Raw genomic sequence first — 11,699 nt, forward strand, 5'->3', positions numbered from 1 at the left:
TATATACCAAGATAGGGTGTGTTTTGTTAATGTGCGCTGCAGACAATTGTATACATATTGCTTACGTATATTAGGTATAGTGAAGGATACGTTAGGCTGGTTACACATCTAATGACCACCACGCAACAATATAATAATCAAATTAGATGGCAAAGGTGGATTTTAGCTGAACATTAAATAGTTGTTGAAATATCACACTCAATCACAGCACGCATACACGGAAAATACAATCTTTGACGAACAAGCTACAGACGTACAGACACAATGGTTTGTTTTTTTGCTTTTGTTTTGCAGACAAATAAATGGGAGGTTACATAAACCCCGGCTGGCAATGTTTTATCTACTTATACTAAATACAAGTGTCACAAAAAATATACTGCCGCAATAGAAACTGAATATTTTTTATTTGACGCTCTGTTGCAATAATATCAATTTCGGTTTGATTTTACATTAACGAGTTAATTGTGTTCTAAAGTTCAAACATCTAAATTTCTTTCAAGTTTTTCTAATCAAATCACACAATGACACGGTATATAAGGTTGGTTCGAGTCAATTTTAAAAGTTTTTTTTTTTTTGTTTCTGCTGCTTCTTTAATTTTGAATGATAGTCCGGCAAGAATTAATTTAAAATTGATTCGACGCATAAATTCAACAACATTAAACAGTAATTTTGATCTCATATCAAACTCACACGGAATTTTTGAAAATGACTGAGCACCAATGCTGCGTAATCTTGCTTCCAATGTCGAAAGAAATTTCAATTATTTTTTTTTTTTTGAAGGAAAGTTTTAGGGTTTTTTGGTTGCATATTGGTTGGTTTTGTATATGCAGAATAATTTCGAATGAATTAACAAAATGTAATAAAGTAGCCGAATTTGTTTAGTTTAAAGTTCATCAGAAAATCAATTTGGTCGAACTCAATATATTCTAACATTCATACATTGAAACAATATAAATCAATTCAATTTCATTAAGTATACAGTCTACTCTACATTGTATTCCCATTCAGTCTGCTCAGATTTGCAATCAATACTCCCCCCCATCCAATGTCTCATTCATTTCCAGTTTTCGTCCATGTCCAGTAACACTAATTTAAAGCTTAGTGCCAATCAATTGATTTTGCATTGAATTGTATATTAACTTTGAACATAAGCACATGTATACCAAAGGTAATAACTCTAGAGGCAAAATCCTGTCTTACCGTCAAAGCGAGTTCAACGAAGTCCAATTAAAAATGTTAAATTTGAATCGCTTCGATTTATCAAATTCTCTAAACTGATAAAATGAAAATTCAGTTGTTGAATGATGTCTATTTCAGCGAAATGAGAGTGGCTACTTGGTCGACTACTTTAATATTCTAGGTGGACTTCCCATCAATATCAAAACAAATATATTCATGATATGAAATTGTAATCACAAATCTCTTACATAAATCACTGAATGTAGAAGCTGCACGATTTCATTTTTTCTGCTTGACTTCGTCGAAATATACGGGCTCACCCATTCATTTATTCACTCATCATTTTTGTATAAGTTTTCTTTCAGAAATCCCTGACGCTCATTCACTCGTTATACGTATGTTTAGTTTTTGTACGGCTACATCGACTATACACATCATCAATCAAATATTCCTTACACATCCTTAATCAAAATCAATAATCAATTGAGGTCCGGTTAATGTTAGTGAATCTATTTTGAAAGTTTTGACATACCGTTGAGTGTTGAATGCTAATCATTAGATGTGGGTTAACGCTCTAAATAATACAGAGTCATTTCAAAGGTTCAAAGTTATTTCAAACGTTAGCAGCGCGTTGATGCCGCCAAAACCAAATTAATTAAAAAAAAAAGAAAATTGTTTTTTTTTTTAGATGCTGTGTTCATATATTCCGAAAGTGAATGTTCGTTTGAAACCGACAGTTCTTCACAGTGTTTCAGAAAACTGGTCGAAATGTACTGCAGAAGAGTGCGAGAATATTTTCATTGTTTTTTTAATTGTGGTTAGAAATGGTTGGTCCCATTGACACGGAACAGTCAAACAATCTCTTCAGTAGGAATTTACATTTGAGTAGAGAAATATCAGTAAATTAAAGTCGGACCGAACTTCAGCTCTGTTTGAATTACAGCTAAATGACTGTAATTTCTAAGGCATAAGCAGATAGCAGTTCTGTGATCGAATAGGGTATTTAAAGATAACTGGTTGCTGCAAGCCCAATATGATTTCATTTAGTAAATCCAAGCGGAAAGTTTATATGAAATCGACCGGTAAATTTAACGTTTACTGGTAAAAATTTGTGTGAAATTTTTAGTTTACCGGAAAATTTCGTACAAATTTTTTACCGGTATGATTGAACGGTAAATTTTACTGGTAAGTTTCAAACAATTTTTTACCGACCAGATTGACTAATTTTAATGTTGAAAACATTCACTCACTAATCTCTGCAGACTGTTTTTTTTTTTGGGAAACGCTGTGAAGTTGTCTCTAATCAATAAAAAAAAATCGTTTTTTGTTGAAACTTTGAATTGTTTTTGTTATTGTACTTTTACCGATATCGTCTTATATAACAAAAATGCCGAAAATTGTGAACTATTTTATTGTAATTCCTATTGTATATACCTGTAACCTGTACCTGCATGGAATAGTAATCTTGAAATTATAGTGATTGTACACATTCTCGACATATATATAGAATGTATGTACCGCATACATTATACCAGACGGTACAAATTTACAAGCAGTAAAATAGAGTTTGCCTATTTGCTGACCTAAAAAAAACCCATAATTGCACCACTACCCTCCGAAACAGAAAAAAAAATGTTTCCAACATTCAATTTTAGTGGTTGTTTCTAACATAAATAGAAAATCGTTTCAGAAAACTTTGTGAAACTGTAACCATCCAGTCGAGCTTCATAACTTAATTTGTTTCCATGAATTTAAACGTTCCAGGTCCTCAAGCTATACATGTAAAATATTAATAAGTAGCGCACTACTAACGTATTTGGCCTACGCCCAAACAATTTCAGCTCGGTTATGATACAAGTTTTGATCACAAATCACAATGCAGTACGAATTTTGTATTCACTGAATATTTTGTTGATGTTGAGAAACTGTTGCAGGACATCCGTTCATTGCTCATGAATATTGCGAGAAATATCCGTGTGACGAACATAAATAAAATTTTAACAGCATTCGGGCTAATTAGAGAGATATAAATCGAGACATGTTTGTACTATTCAGTACATTCAGTGAGTGGTCGTCATACAGAATATAGTTGTAGCAGCACACACTTTCTATGAAATAAACAATGGCCTTCCGAATCTGTCGATGTAAAAAGAAACTTGAAACGTGCAATAGTGACGAAAATTGTATGCGGTAAGAAGACGGTGCTGCAAACGAATATAGTTCACTCTAAAATTTAATAGATTTATCATCGACAATAGCATATCCTGTTCTATCCGAATATGTCAATTTTAAATGGCTGGTTTTTTTAGTTTAGTTTATATTAGTTAATGTAGCGGACAGACGGATATTAGAATAATAAATGGCCTCATTCACATATCTAATACATAAACAGGGACCCGATTCTGCAGATATATTCTCTTAAGCATATATGATTGATAATTTAAACGCTACGAAAATGCTGTAACAATAACATTGTTACATTCTACGATATATATGTATTATAATGTTATTGTGTTTCTTTGGAAGGTCAGATATGGTGTTAACCCAGATATAAGTTACTAAATTACGGAGAGAGAAAGAGGCAAACTCAATATGGCTTTCTCATAAAACAATAACAAATAGGTCACAAGTTTTGCATTGTTATATATAGTTCACATTTAAATAATGTTTTGTCTTGAGAACTCATGCCATTAAGATAATATATAAAAAATTACTCTACGAGTACACAAGTTTCAGTAAATATAATATCAAAAAAAAAAGAAAAGAAAACGCTACGTGTGTTCATATATAATAAGGAAAAGTGTGATTTTCATAGGTAAAAGAAACAAATAAAAACAAATTTTTCAACTATACTGTCTATGTATATAATAAACGAGTAAAACTACTTTATGTGATTTAAAAATAAAGAATATTTCATATTATAGTCAAAAGATCTGTGTCAAACGAATAAAAAAATCTATTTATATTATGGTGAGTAGATTAGAGAGTTAAAGTTTAATTCTACTGAGATGTCAATATATTAATAGTTTAACAAAAAAATACATGGTAAATCCTGCACACTGGGTTGTGCAAAAAAAAAATCTGGTCGGAACGGAATAATTTTGAAAAACTAAAAAGTCATAGGAAACCATAAAATATTTCATGGAATTTTTTTAATGTTTTTGTTCCAGATAAAGTATAAAAAAACGAAAGAAAATCGTTGATGGTATGTATTCATATCAATCATGTGGAAAAGAGTGAATTCGGTGTGTTTTGTAATTTTTGTTTTTCCATTGAAAAAAAGCTTTTCCATATACACAACCATCAATCAGATTAAAATCAATCAAAATAAGTAGACGAAAAAAAAACAGAAGAAGAAGATTGAGTTCTTATACCTCACACCGCTTAAAACAAAATATAAATGTAAAAGGAAGAAGAATCGGGACACGAACCAAAAAAGAACGTAGAGTAGAAAAACGAACTGAAAATCAAAAACAAAAGATAGTATATTGTAAAGAGCAGGGGATGCTTTCATTATAATGAAGCACAATAAATCAAAAATCAAATAGACGACTACACAAATACATTTTAATAACAAATTGTTGATTTGCTATTCGAAATTATTTGCTGATTTTTTTTTAGTTTAAGCAAAAATATATTTTTTTACCTATCGCTTGACTGCGGTCTGAAATAATTGATATTTCGTTTCCAATTATTTAAAAGAAGCCATGAATTTTTAATATGTAATATAAAATGGAAAATGAAAAGAAAAAAATATTAATTTTGATTATTTTGATTAAAAAATGTAATTTCTGTTTTTTCTATTTTTTTTTTATGAATATGTAATACTCAACTACAACTTGCTAAACTGAACTAATTATTATTCGAACGGAAATTTAATGTGATGGATATGAATAGTCTCTTTTTTATATAACGTATGATAAATCAAATAGCTACCACAGTGATGAATTTGAAACTAAAACCGTTTTATGCTCGCCGAAGCTCATTCATCATTCCAGGGACTTCAGTCAAATAATCACATCTACAAAATACTTCAGTTATTGTCAATCAAATTTGTGTCTAAGATTTCTTCAGACGTTTTACTAGCGGTCCACTCACACAAAGACACTGCTCGCTTTTATGTGAGTCTTATAGTCACACGCTTATGGTATGGTAAAATGGATCATATAATAAGCATTAATTGTATGAATGAAAACTAGCTGGTAAAGCAGCTGACACAAACTAAGCCATAAATTCGGTGGACATTAACTGTATTTGCAAAGAAAAGTAAATTTTTGTCGTGAAAACAATTGATGTTTTCCACAGGCAATCGAATAGTTACTAGGAAAACTTGCATGACTAAAATTATTCCAATTGAGGGGCAGATAAACATGTACTTAAAAGAAAATATTCAAATTCCTTGAAAATCTTAGAAAATCCTTTCTGGTTTTTCTTTTAGAAAATGTTGTTGCGCTCAAAATACAATCAGCAAAAGTCGGACCCTGCCCTGAGTGGATATGAAAGAGTGCGTACAACGAATAGGTTAATCTAGTTGACTTTTATTGTCTATGCGCCGATAACATTAATAGGTTGCATTGATCATCTTACGATCGCCTGCTATATCTTTAACATACCATCAACACATGCAATAGCAATATCATTCCTTCTTGTTTGAAAGAATGGTTCTCTTTTTAAGAGCAATATTTGCGTTGGCCCTTTAGGTTGCATGTTAAAAGTGTATTTGAAACGTAAACAGAACATTGTACAGTGATTGGTAAGCAATTTTGACATCGATGTTGACGAAAACAGTAATAATCCTTTTATTTGATTGGATGTTAAAAATCAGTCTTGTTTGTTGTGTCTACAGAGACGGGCCCTTTATGTTCCAGACAGTTTTTAATTGAGCACTAAAGACTTCTCTCACCGCTTCTCAACTCCCTTTGACAGTGTCTTCTCTGTTTCCATATTAAAAATGTCGTAAACGTAATCATAGCCAGAAAATGCATAACAAAATTGCTGTTACAGTAAATGGAGCGCATCGAAATTATCGTAATAAAAATCTATTGAGTTTATGCTGTCGGTGAGACGGTCAAACTCAATTTGTATCCGAAGTAAATTTCACTTAACGGAATAGTTTTCCTTGATTTTTAGTAAAGCACGAAGATGTCAACTAAACAAAGATTCAGAAACACATTTTCGCAAAGAACTTGAAAATTAATTTTCGATGAATGAACTTCAGAGTGCAAAATAAGCTATTAAAATTGCAATAAAAAATAGACCTTCGATGAAGGCAACAAAAGAACTTTTTAATATGATTTCATGAATTCACAAAAATGAACTGAGAAAATCCTTGGTAAAATTAACAACAAAGAAAGAAATGGTGAAAACGCTAAACGAAACTCAATGAACTAACACAAAATGATTTTTTTCCCTGTATAATGCTTTGTGATATTAAATATTGGACGTGGTACTACCAAAACTGCAATACTGCCGCGTCATTAGAAGATTATGCGACACTGGGGTCATCTGTGGTCGACTGATTGACAACTCCTCCCCGTACGATGCAGTAGAAAGGCATTTTTGCAATTTCTTCCCACCTTGTGACCGAGATTTTCGCATCGAATCCGGTACTGTGTATTGTGAACTAGCACCACCTCGTCGAATTGGGCTGCCCGTTCCACTTACACCACAATTAATGCCAGTACGTTCTTGAATTGATACAGATGTAGCTGGTCCTCCACATAATCCATTCATCTGGGAGTTGTTTGTGTTTATTTGTGGACATGACCAACATTTTCGTTTTTTTAATTTTTTTTTAATTTTTTTGGTTTTTTTTGGAGAAAAAAAGGAGATAGAGAAAAACATAGTGAAAAACGAATAATTTTTGTTGAGTGAACTTTTTGGTTAATAATTTTAATTGGTGGTGGTTTTTATATTTTAGTTTTTTTTTGTCATTTGGAATTCGGAATAAAATAGGAAATCAAGAAAAATTATGAAATGTGGCCGAATCAGACACAAACCAAAAACAAGGGGGGGATTTTCGTATCGAGGAACAATTTTCCGGGTAAAAAACAATGAACAAAAGAAAATTAATATTTTGGTGATTCGTATTATGTGTGTACACTTTTGTGTGAAACATCCGGGGCATTCAATTTTAGGTATACGTGAGAGTGTAATCTGGTCATAAAACAATTTTTTTTTTATTGTCAAATGTATCAAACATATAATGTCTCATAAAAAAATAAAATAAAAAATAAACAAAGTCTGTGTCCAGTAAAGCTTAACCATCACACTGGTTCAACAAAATGTAGAATTTAATTTAAATCAGCAATAAATGAATACTGAAACAATGACAATACCTTTCCTAGCGGAATTGTGGTTATACTTGATGGACTCAGTGAGCGTATACTATGAGGGTATGTTCATATCATACAAGTGAGACGGTATAAAATTTGATGCAAAAATACAAGGCGGCGCTACTATTTAAGTATCAAAAAGTTGATCCAAAATAATCAAAAACCAATCAGGAATTGTGGCGCCAAAGTGCAATTTAGCAACAAATTTAATGAGCATTTTTATATGGAAATTTTCAATACGACCATACCCTCCTGGTATGTTCACTGGGTGGACGGACTTGTTTTTCGTATAAGAAAAAAAAGAGAAATTAAAAAAAAAACTTAAAAATTACGCTACGAACCACACTGTTATGCACATCGACTTTTCTAAATCATTTTCATCAATTTGCTGTCTACATTAACTATGTTATAGGCAAGTAACTAATATAATGAAAAAGCTATTCAAATATGCTGATAATTTTCCCTCAAAAAAACAAATCTAGAGGCGCACCTATATTTGTACAACTTAAATTCAACCACTATTATAAACCAGCTAAATATTTACTTTAATTTCAAAAAAAACGAAAACAAAATATTTGTGATTTAAATTTCAATCTGAAAATATTTATCATTTAAAATGTAAAATAATTTGATATTTAATTACCAAAGAGCTCTGCGAATAAATATTTAAGGCAGCTTTGGTCATCATCCGAATCGGATAAATCCTTTATTTGAGAGATGATTCGGAATGAGTGAATTAATTTGCGCGTAAATGTAAAATTAAAGGGAAAATAGAATTTGACAAGTAAATAAAATGTTGTGAAGCATTTGCATATTTTCGGTTTCCCTCAGCAATTCTCTAGACTGTATCCACTGGTCCAGGTGCAATTGGTGTTTTTTTTACAGAACAAAAGAATTAAATAATCAAGTCATTTGCAGCTACATAACTCGATTCCAGAAATTATGCATTCAATGTGTAACGGAAAAGAAATATTTAAATCGCTTCAACTGGGCGAAAAAACTTCAAACGAAATTTACACTCAGTTTGCATTTGGTAAAACAAATTTTGTGAATTGTTTCGTTACCACTCGGTACATGGAATTGCATTTTTTACAAAACAGGAAGTTATGTAACTTCAATGGAGTTATTTAAAAAATTTCTACCCCAAAAATCAAAACTGGTTTGCTATTAAATTTAGTTCGGTTGTTGGTATAGATCTCGTTAAGGCATTTGAAATTTTTGGGGTATGTTTGGTCAGCGATGCGCCGATTTCTCATGGAAGCGAGGGTTGATCTTCTGACTCAACCATTTTGGAGAACAAGTTCTCTTGAAACGTTCGGTAATGCTGAGGGTTGTTACAGTTGAGTCAGGGCTGCTGGTTCACATTTAAATTACTTGTTGTTCAATTCTTAGTTTTGTGAAAAAAAAATCGATATCCTAGTCATCTTCAATACGAAATTTGTTTCAATGAAATCTTCAACTTCAAACATTCAACGAATTTATGTGTCTTACGAGCATGGCTTATGTACCTGGACCAAGGAATTATTCCCTCAGTTAATATTTACAAATTATGTATGTGAATAATTTGATAAATTTATGGATGGTATGGGTATATGGGCACTAAGAACTATGAAATTAACAGAAAAACAATTCTTTTTCAATTTGAATTTAGAATTCTAAAACTTTGTCGATGCACATTGTTAAACTGGCACAAATAATAATATTCTCACCGGAAACGAAAGAACTCTTTTCGATTGTCTGTTCGTTTCAGATGAGAAGAAATTTTAAGAACAAAATCGTAAAACGTTCAAAACGATAATTTTGACCAAACATAAAGCAACAATTTGTTAATGAAACGAAAAATGGAGAACATTAAAAAAAATTTCAACACAAGCCACAAGGAAGGACAATTCCATATTTAGAACCAATTTGAGGGGATGTTGTGTTTGTGTAATTTCTTATTCTTGGTGTAAATGTGGGTAAGTGTGTGTATGTTATGTGTGACTGTTGAGTTATATATTTAAAAACAAATTTTGAAGGTAAAGTCAAACCATCACCAGAAGCAAAAAAATTTTCATATTTTTTATATTTTGAGTTATAAGTGAAGTAGCACATTTTCAACTTAATATTTGTCTTGTCTGTGTTTCAATTTTAAGTTTTATGAGCTTTTATCGTTATATTATGATTGTTTTTTCGTGAATAATGTTTTTATTTATATAATAATTGAACAAGCCTGTCATGACATGATTAATACATCAAAGAAATTTAAATTTAAATTTATTTATTTGAAGGAAAAAAAAATGAAATAAAATGCACAGTGCAATAATTATAAATGATAAAATAGCAAAAGTTTTAATTTGTCATTAATTTCCAGTGAAAGTGAAAATTGATTGATAAATTGAACTATATAAGCATGATATGGCCGGACACACTTTACGATGTGTGATAGGAAATTAAGGAACAAATCAAAAGTTTTTCATTTTTATTATCTTCAGTAATTTTCCAAACTCCATTATGTAAAAAAAAAGATCTTTACTATCTTCAAAGATTATAATGCAAACCTACTTTCATCTATATTCAAAATTTCACATCACAAAAACAAGAGTCGTTATAATACGCTTTCTATAAAATAAAATTACGAAAAATAAAAATGTTTGATAAGCTGATTGCGACTAGTCGGAACACTTATACTTTCAAATTAGTTTCAGAAGGTTTAATTTTCTTGAAAAATGGCTTCACACTCAGACGCAGAATTTTTGACGATTTTGCGAATTGACGGAAGAACTGAATTCTTCGATCTAACAGAACCCTGATCGAGACTTTTGTCCTTTTCTTAACAAAAAAAAATCAACAATTTCAAATCCACTAGATTTGACATTAACTTGCAACAACCCGACCATATAAGCAGCCGTACTTAACATATCTTTGGCTGGTGGAAATGATCTGGATTTAGAAAACACTATCGGCCGTTTTCTATGAAAATCCGTTTTATAAAACCATTGATTGTACTCGTTGTACGTCACAGGCTCCCAGAAAAATTTTGATTGGATGAATTGAAAGATATTGGAAAAATGGTGCTAATAGTAGCGGGTTGGTCATTTCAACTTGTAACCCTTTTTCGAACTCTTTTTTAAGTTTTCGAGCCTAAGATCTGGACACGCGTCTGGAAGAATTATTTTACGTTTACGCATAGAGGCAATCAGTTTTTCCGAATGTCATCTAAAGATTTACCTAATTTCTTTAGCAAAAAAAAAAAAAATCCGTTGAACTGAATACAAGCACCAGGAAAACGATTTAACCTTCTACGATTAACCCATTAAATTAAAAATCTCGGAAATACGCACAGATAATTAATAGCACACAAAAAAGTATTTCCTTGATAAATTACACACAACCCATTTACTCTTCGCAAAAATATTCTGTGGCCCATTTGATCCATTTGACCAGACAGTTTTTTTCTTTCTCTTCCACTTTATTGCGCCTCTCCCGACGCAACTACTTTTCCTCTTTTCCTACATCAAATAAATCATAAAAAAGGAAAATCTCATAATTAAGTGTCACGATAAATTATGAAAATCACAAAATGAGAAAAATAGGGTTAACGAAATTTTTCTCTTTACTTCCACGATTATGAAACGTTGAAAAAAAAAATTGTTCCGTGTTGGTATGGACTAAACGTACCTATCCGTTGAAAATGTTGCTCGAAGGATATAGAGATGTATAAATCTATTTACCTTAACATAAAGAAAAAGGGGTGAATTGAAATAGATTTTATCGTTGACTAAGACGTTTTCATATTAAGAAAAAGGGACTTGCTGGGACATAACTTTATTGCATTAAAGACTGAACGGTATATCCGCAAAATTTTCTATGTTATAAGACTCAATTCCCCGAAGAAAGCGAGGGATGTTGATTGACATTTTGTGACACTTACCGGCTAATTGTGTTTGGATATTTTCTGGTTAAATTACAAAGTTAAATGTGAAACATTTATAAACATGCTATTGAAATTATGTGGGAATGATGTTACGCAATATTCGGTATATTATCATAAGACCTCTTAACGGATTGTGTATTAGTTTTCCAAATTTCCGTTGTAGTTTTAGACAGTGGTCGTACTCTAGGTGGAGGTAGAGGTAGTGGAGATAGTGCTTTCTTTGATTTCTAACTATATCTATATTATATCTAACAATATAATCGACATTT

The 11,699-nt window shown here is 31.4% G+C and overlaps 1 protein-coding gene across 7 annotated transcripts in view; it reads right to left on the reverse strand.

Moving 5' to 3' along the window:
* The window catches only part of LOC119067288 (syntaxin-binding protein 5), a 225,354-nt gene that overhangs the window by 18,982 nt on the left and 194,673 nt on the right, over window positions 1–11,699 (reverse strand). The window contains exons 13-14 of one of the 7 annotated variants that reach the window (XM_037170177.1): window positions 6,633–6,912; window positions 4,826–4,843 (exon numbers count right to left, since the gene is read on the reverse strand). The exons of 5 other annotated variants lie outside the window; for them this stretch is intronic. In XM_037170177.1, coding sequence (XP_037026072.1) covers window positions 4,826–4,843; window positions 6,633–6,912 — 298 coding nt within the window. The remainder of the gene's footprint in view (window positions 1–4,825; window positions 4,844–6,632; window positions 6,913–11,699) is intronic. One more of the 7 variants, XM_037170179.1, reaches the window with a different exon arrangement.

Source organism: Bradysia coprophila, assembly GCF_014529535.1.
Source record: "Bradysia coprophila strain Holo2 chromosome X unlocalized genomic scaffold, BU_Bcop_v1 contig_12, whole genome shotgun sequence".
In the NCBI taxonomy this organism is placed as follows: domain Eukaryota; kingdom Metazoa; phylum Arthropoda; class Insecta; order Diptera; family Sciaridae; genus Bradysia; species Bradysia coprophila.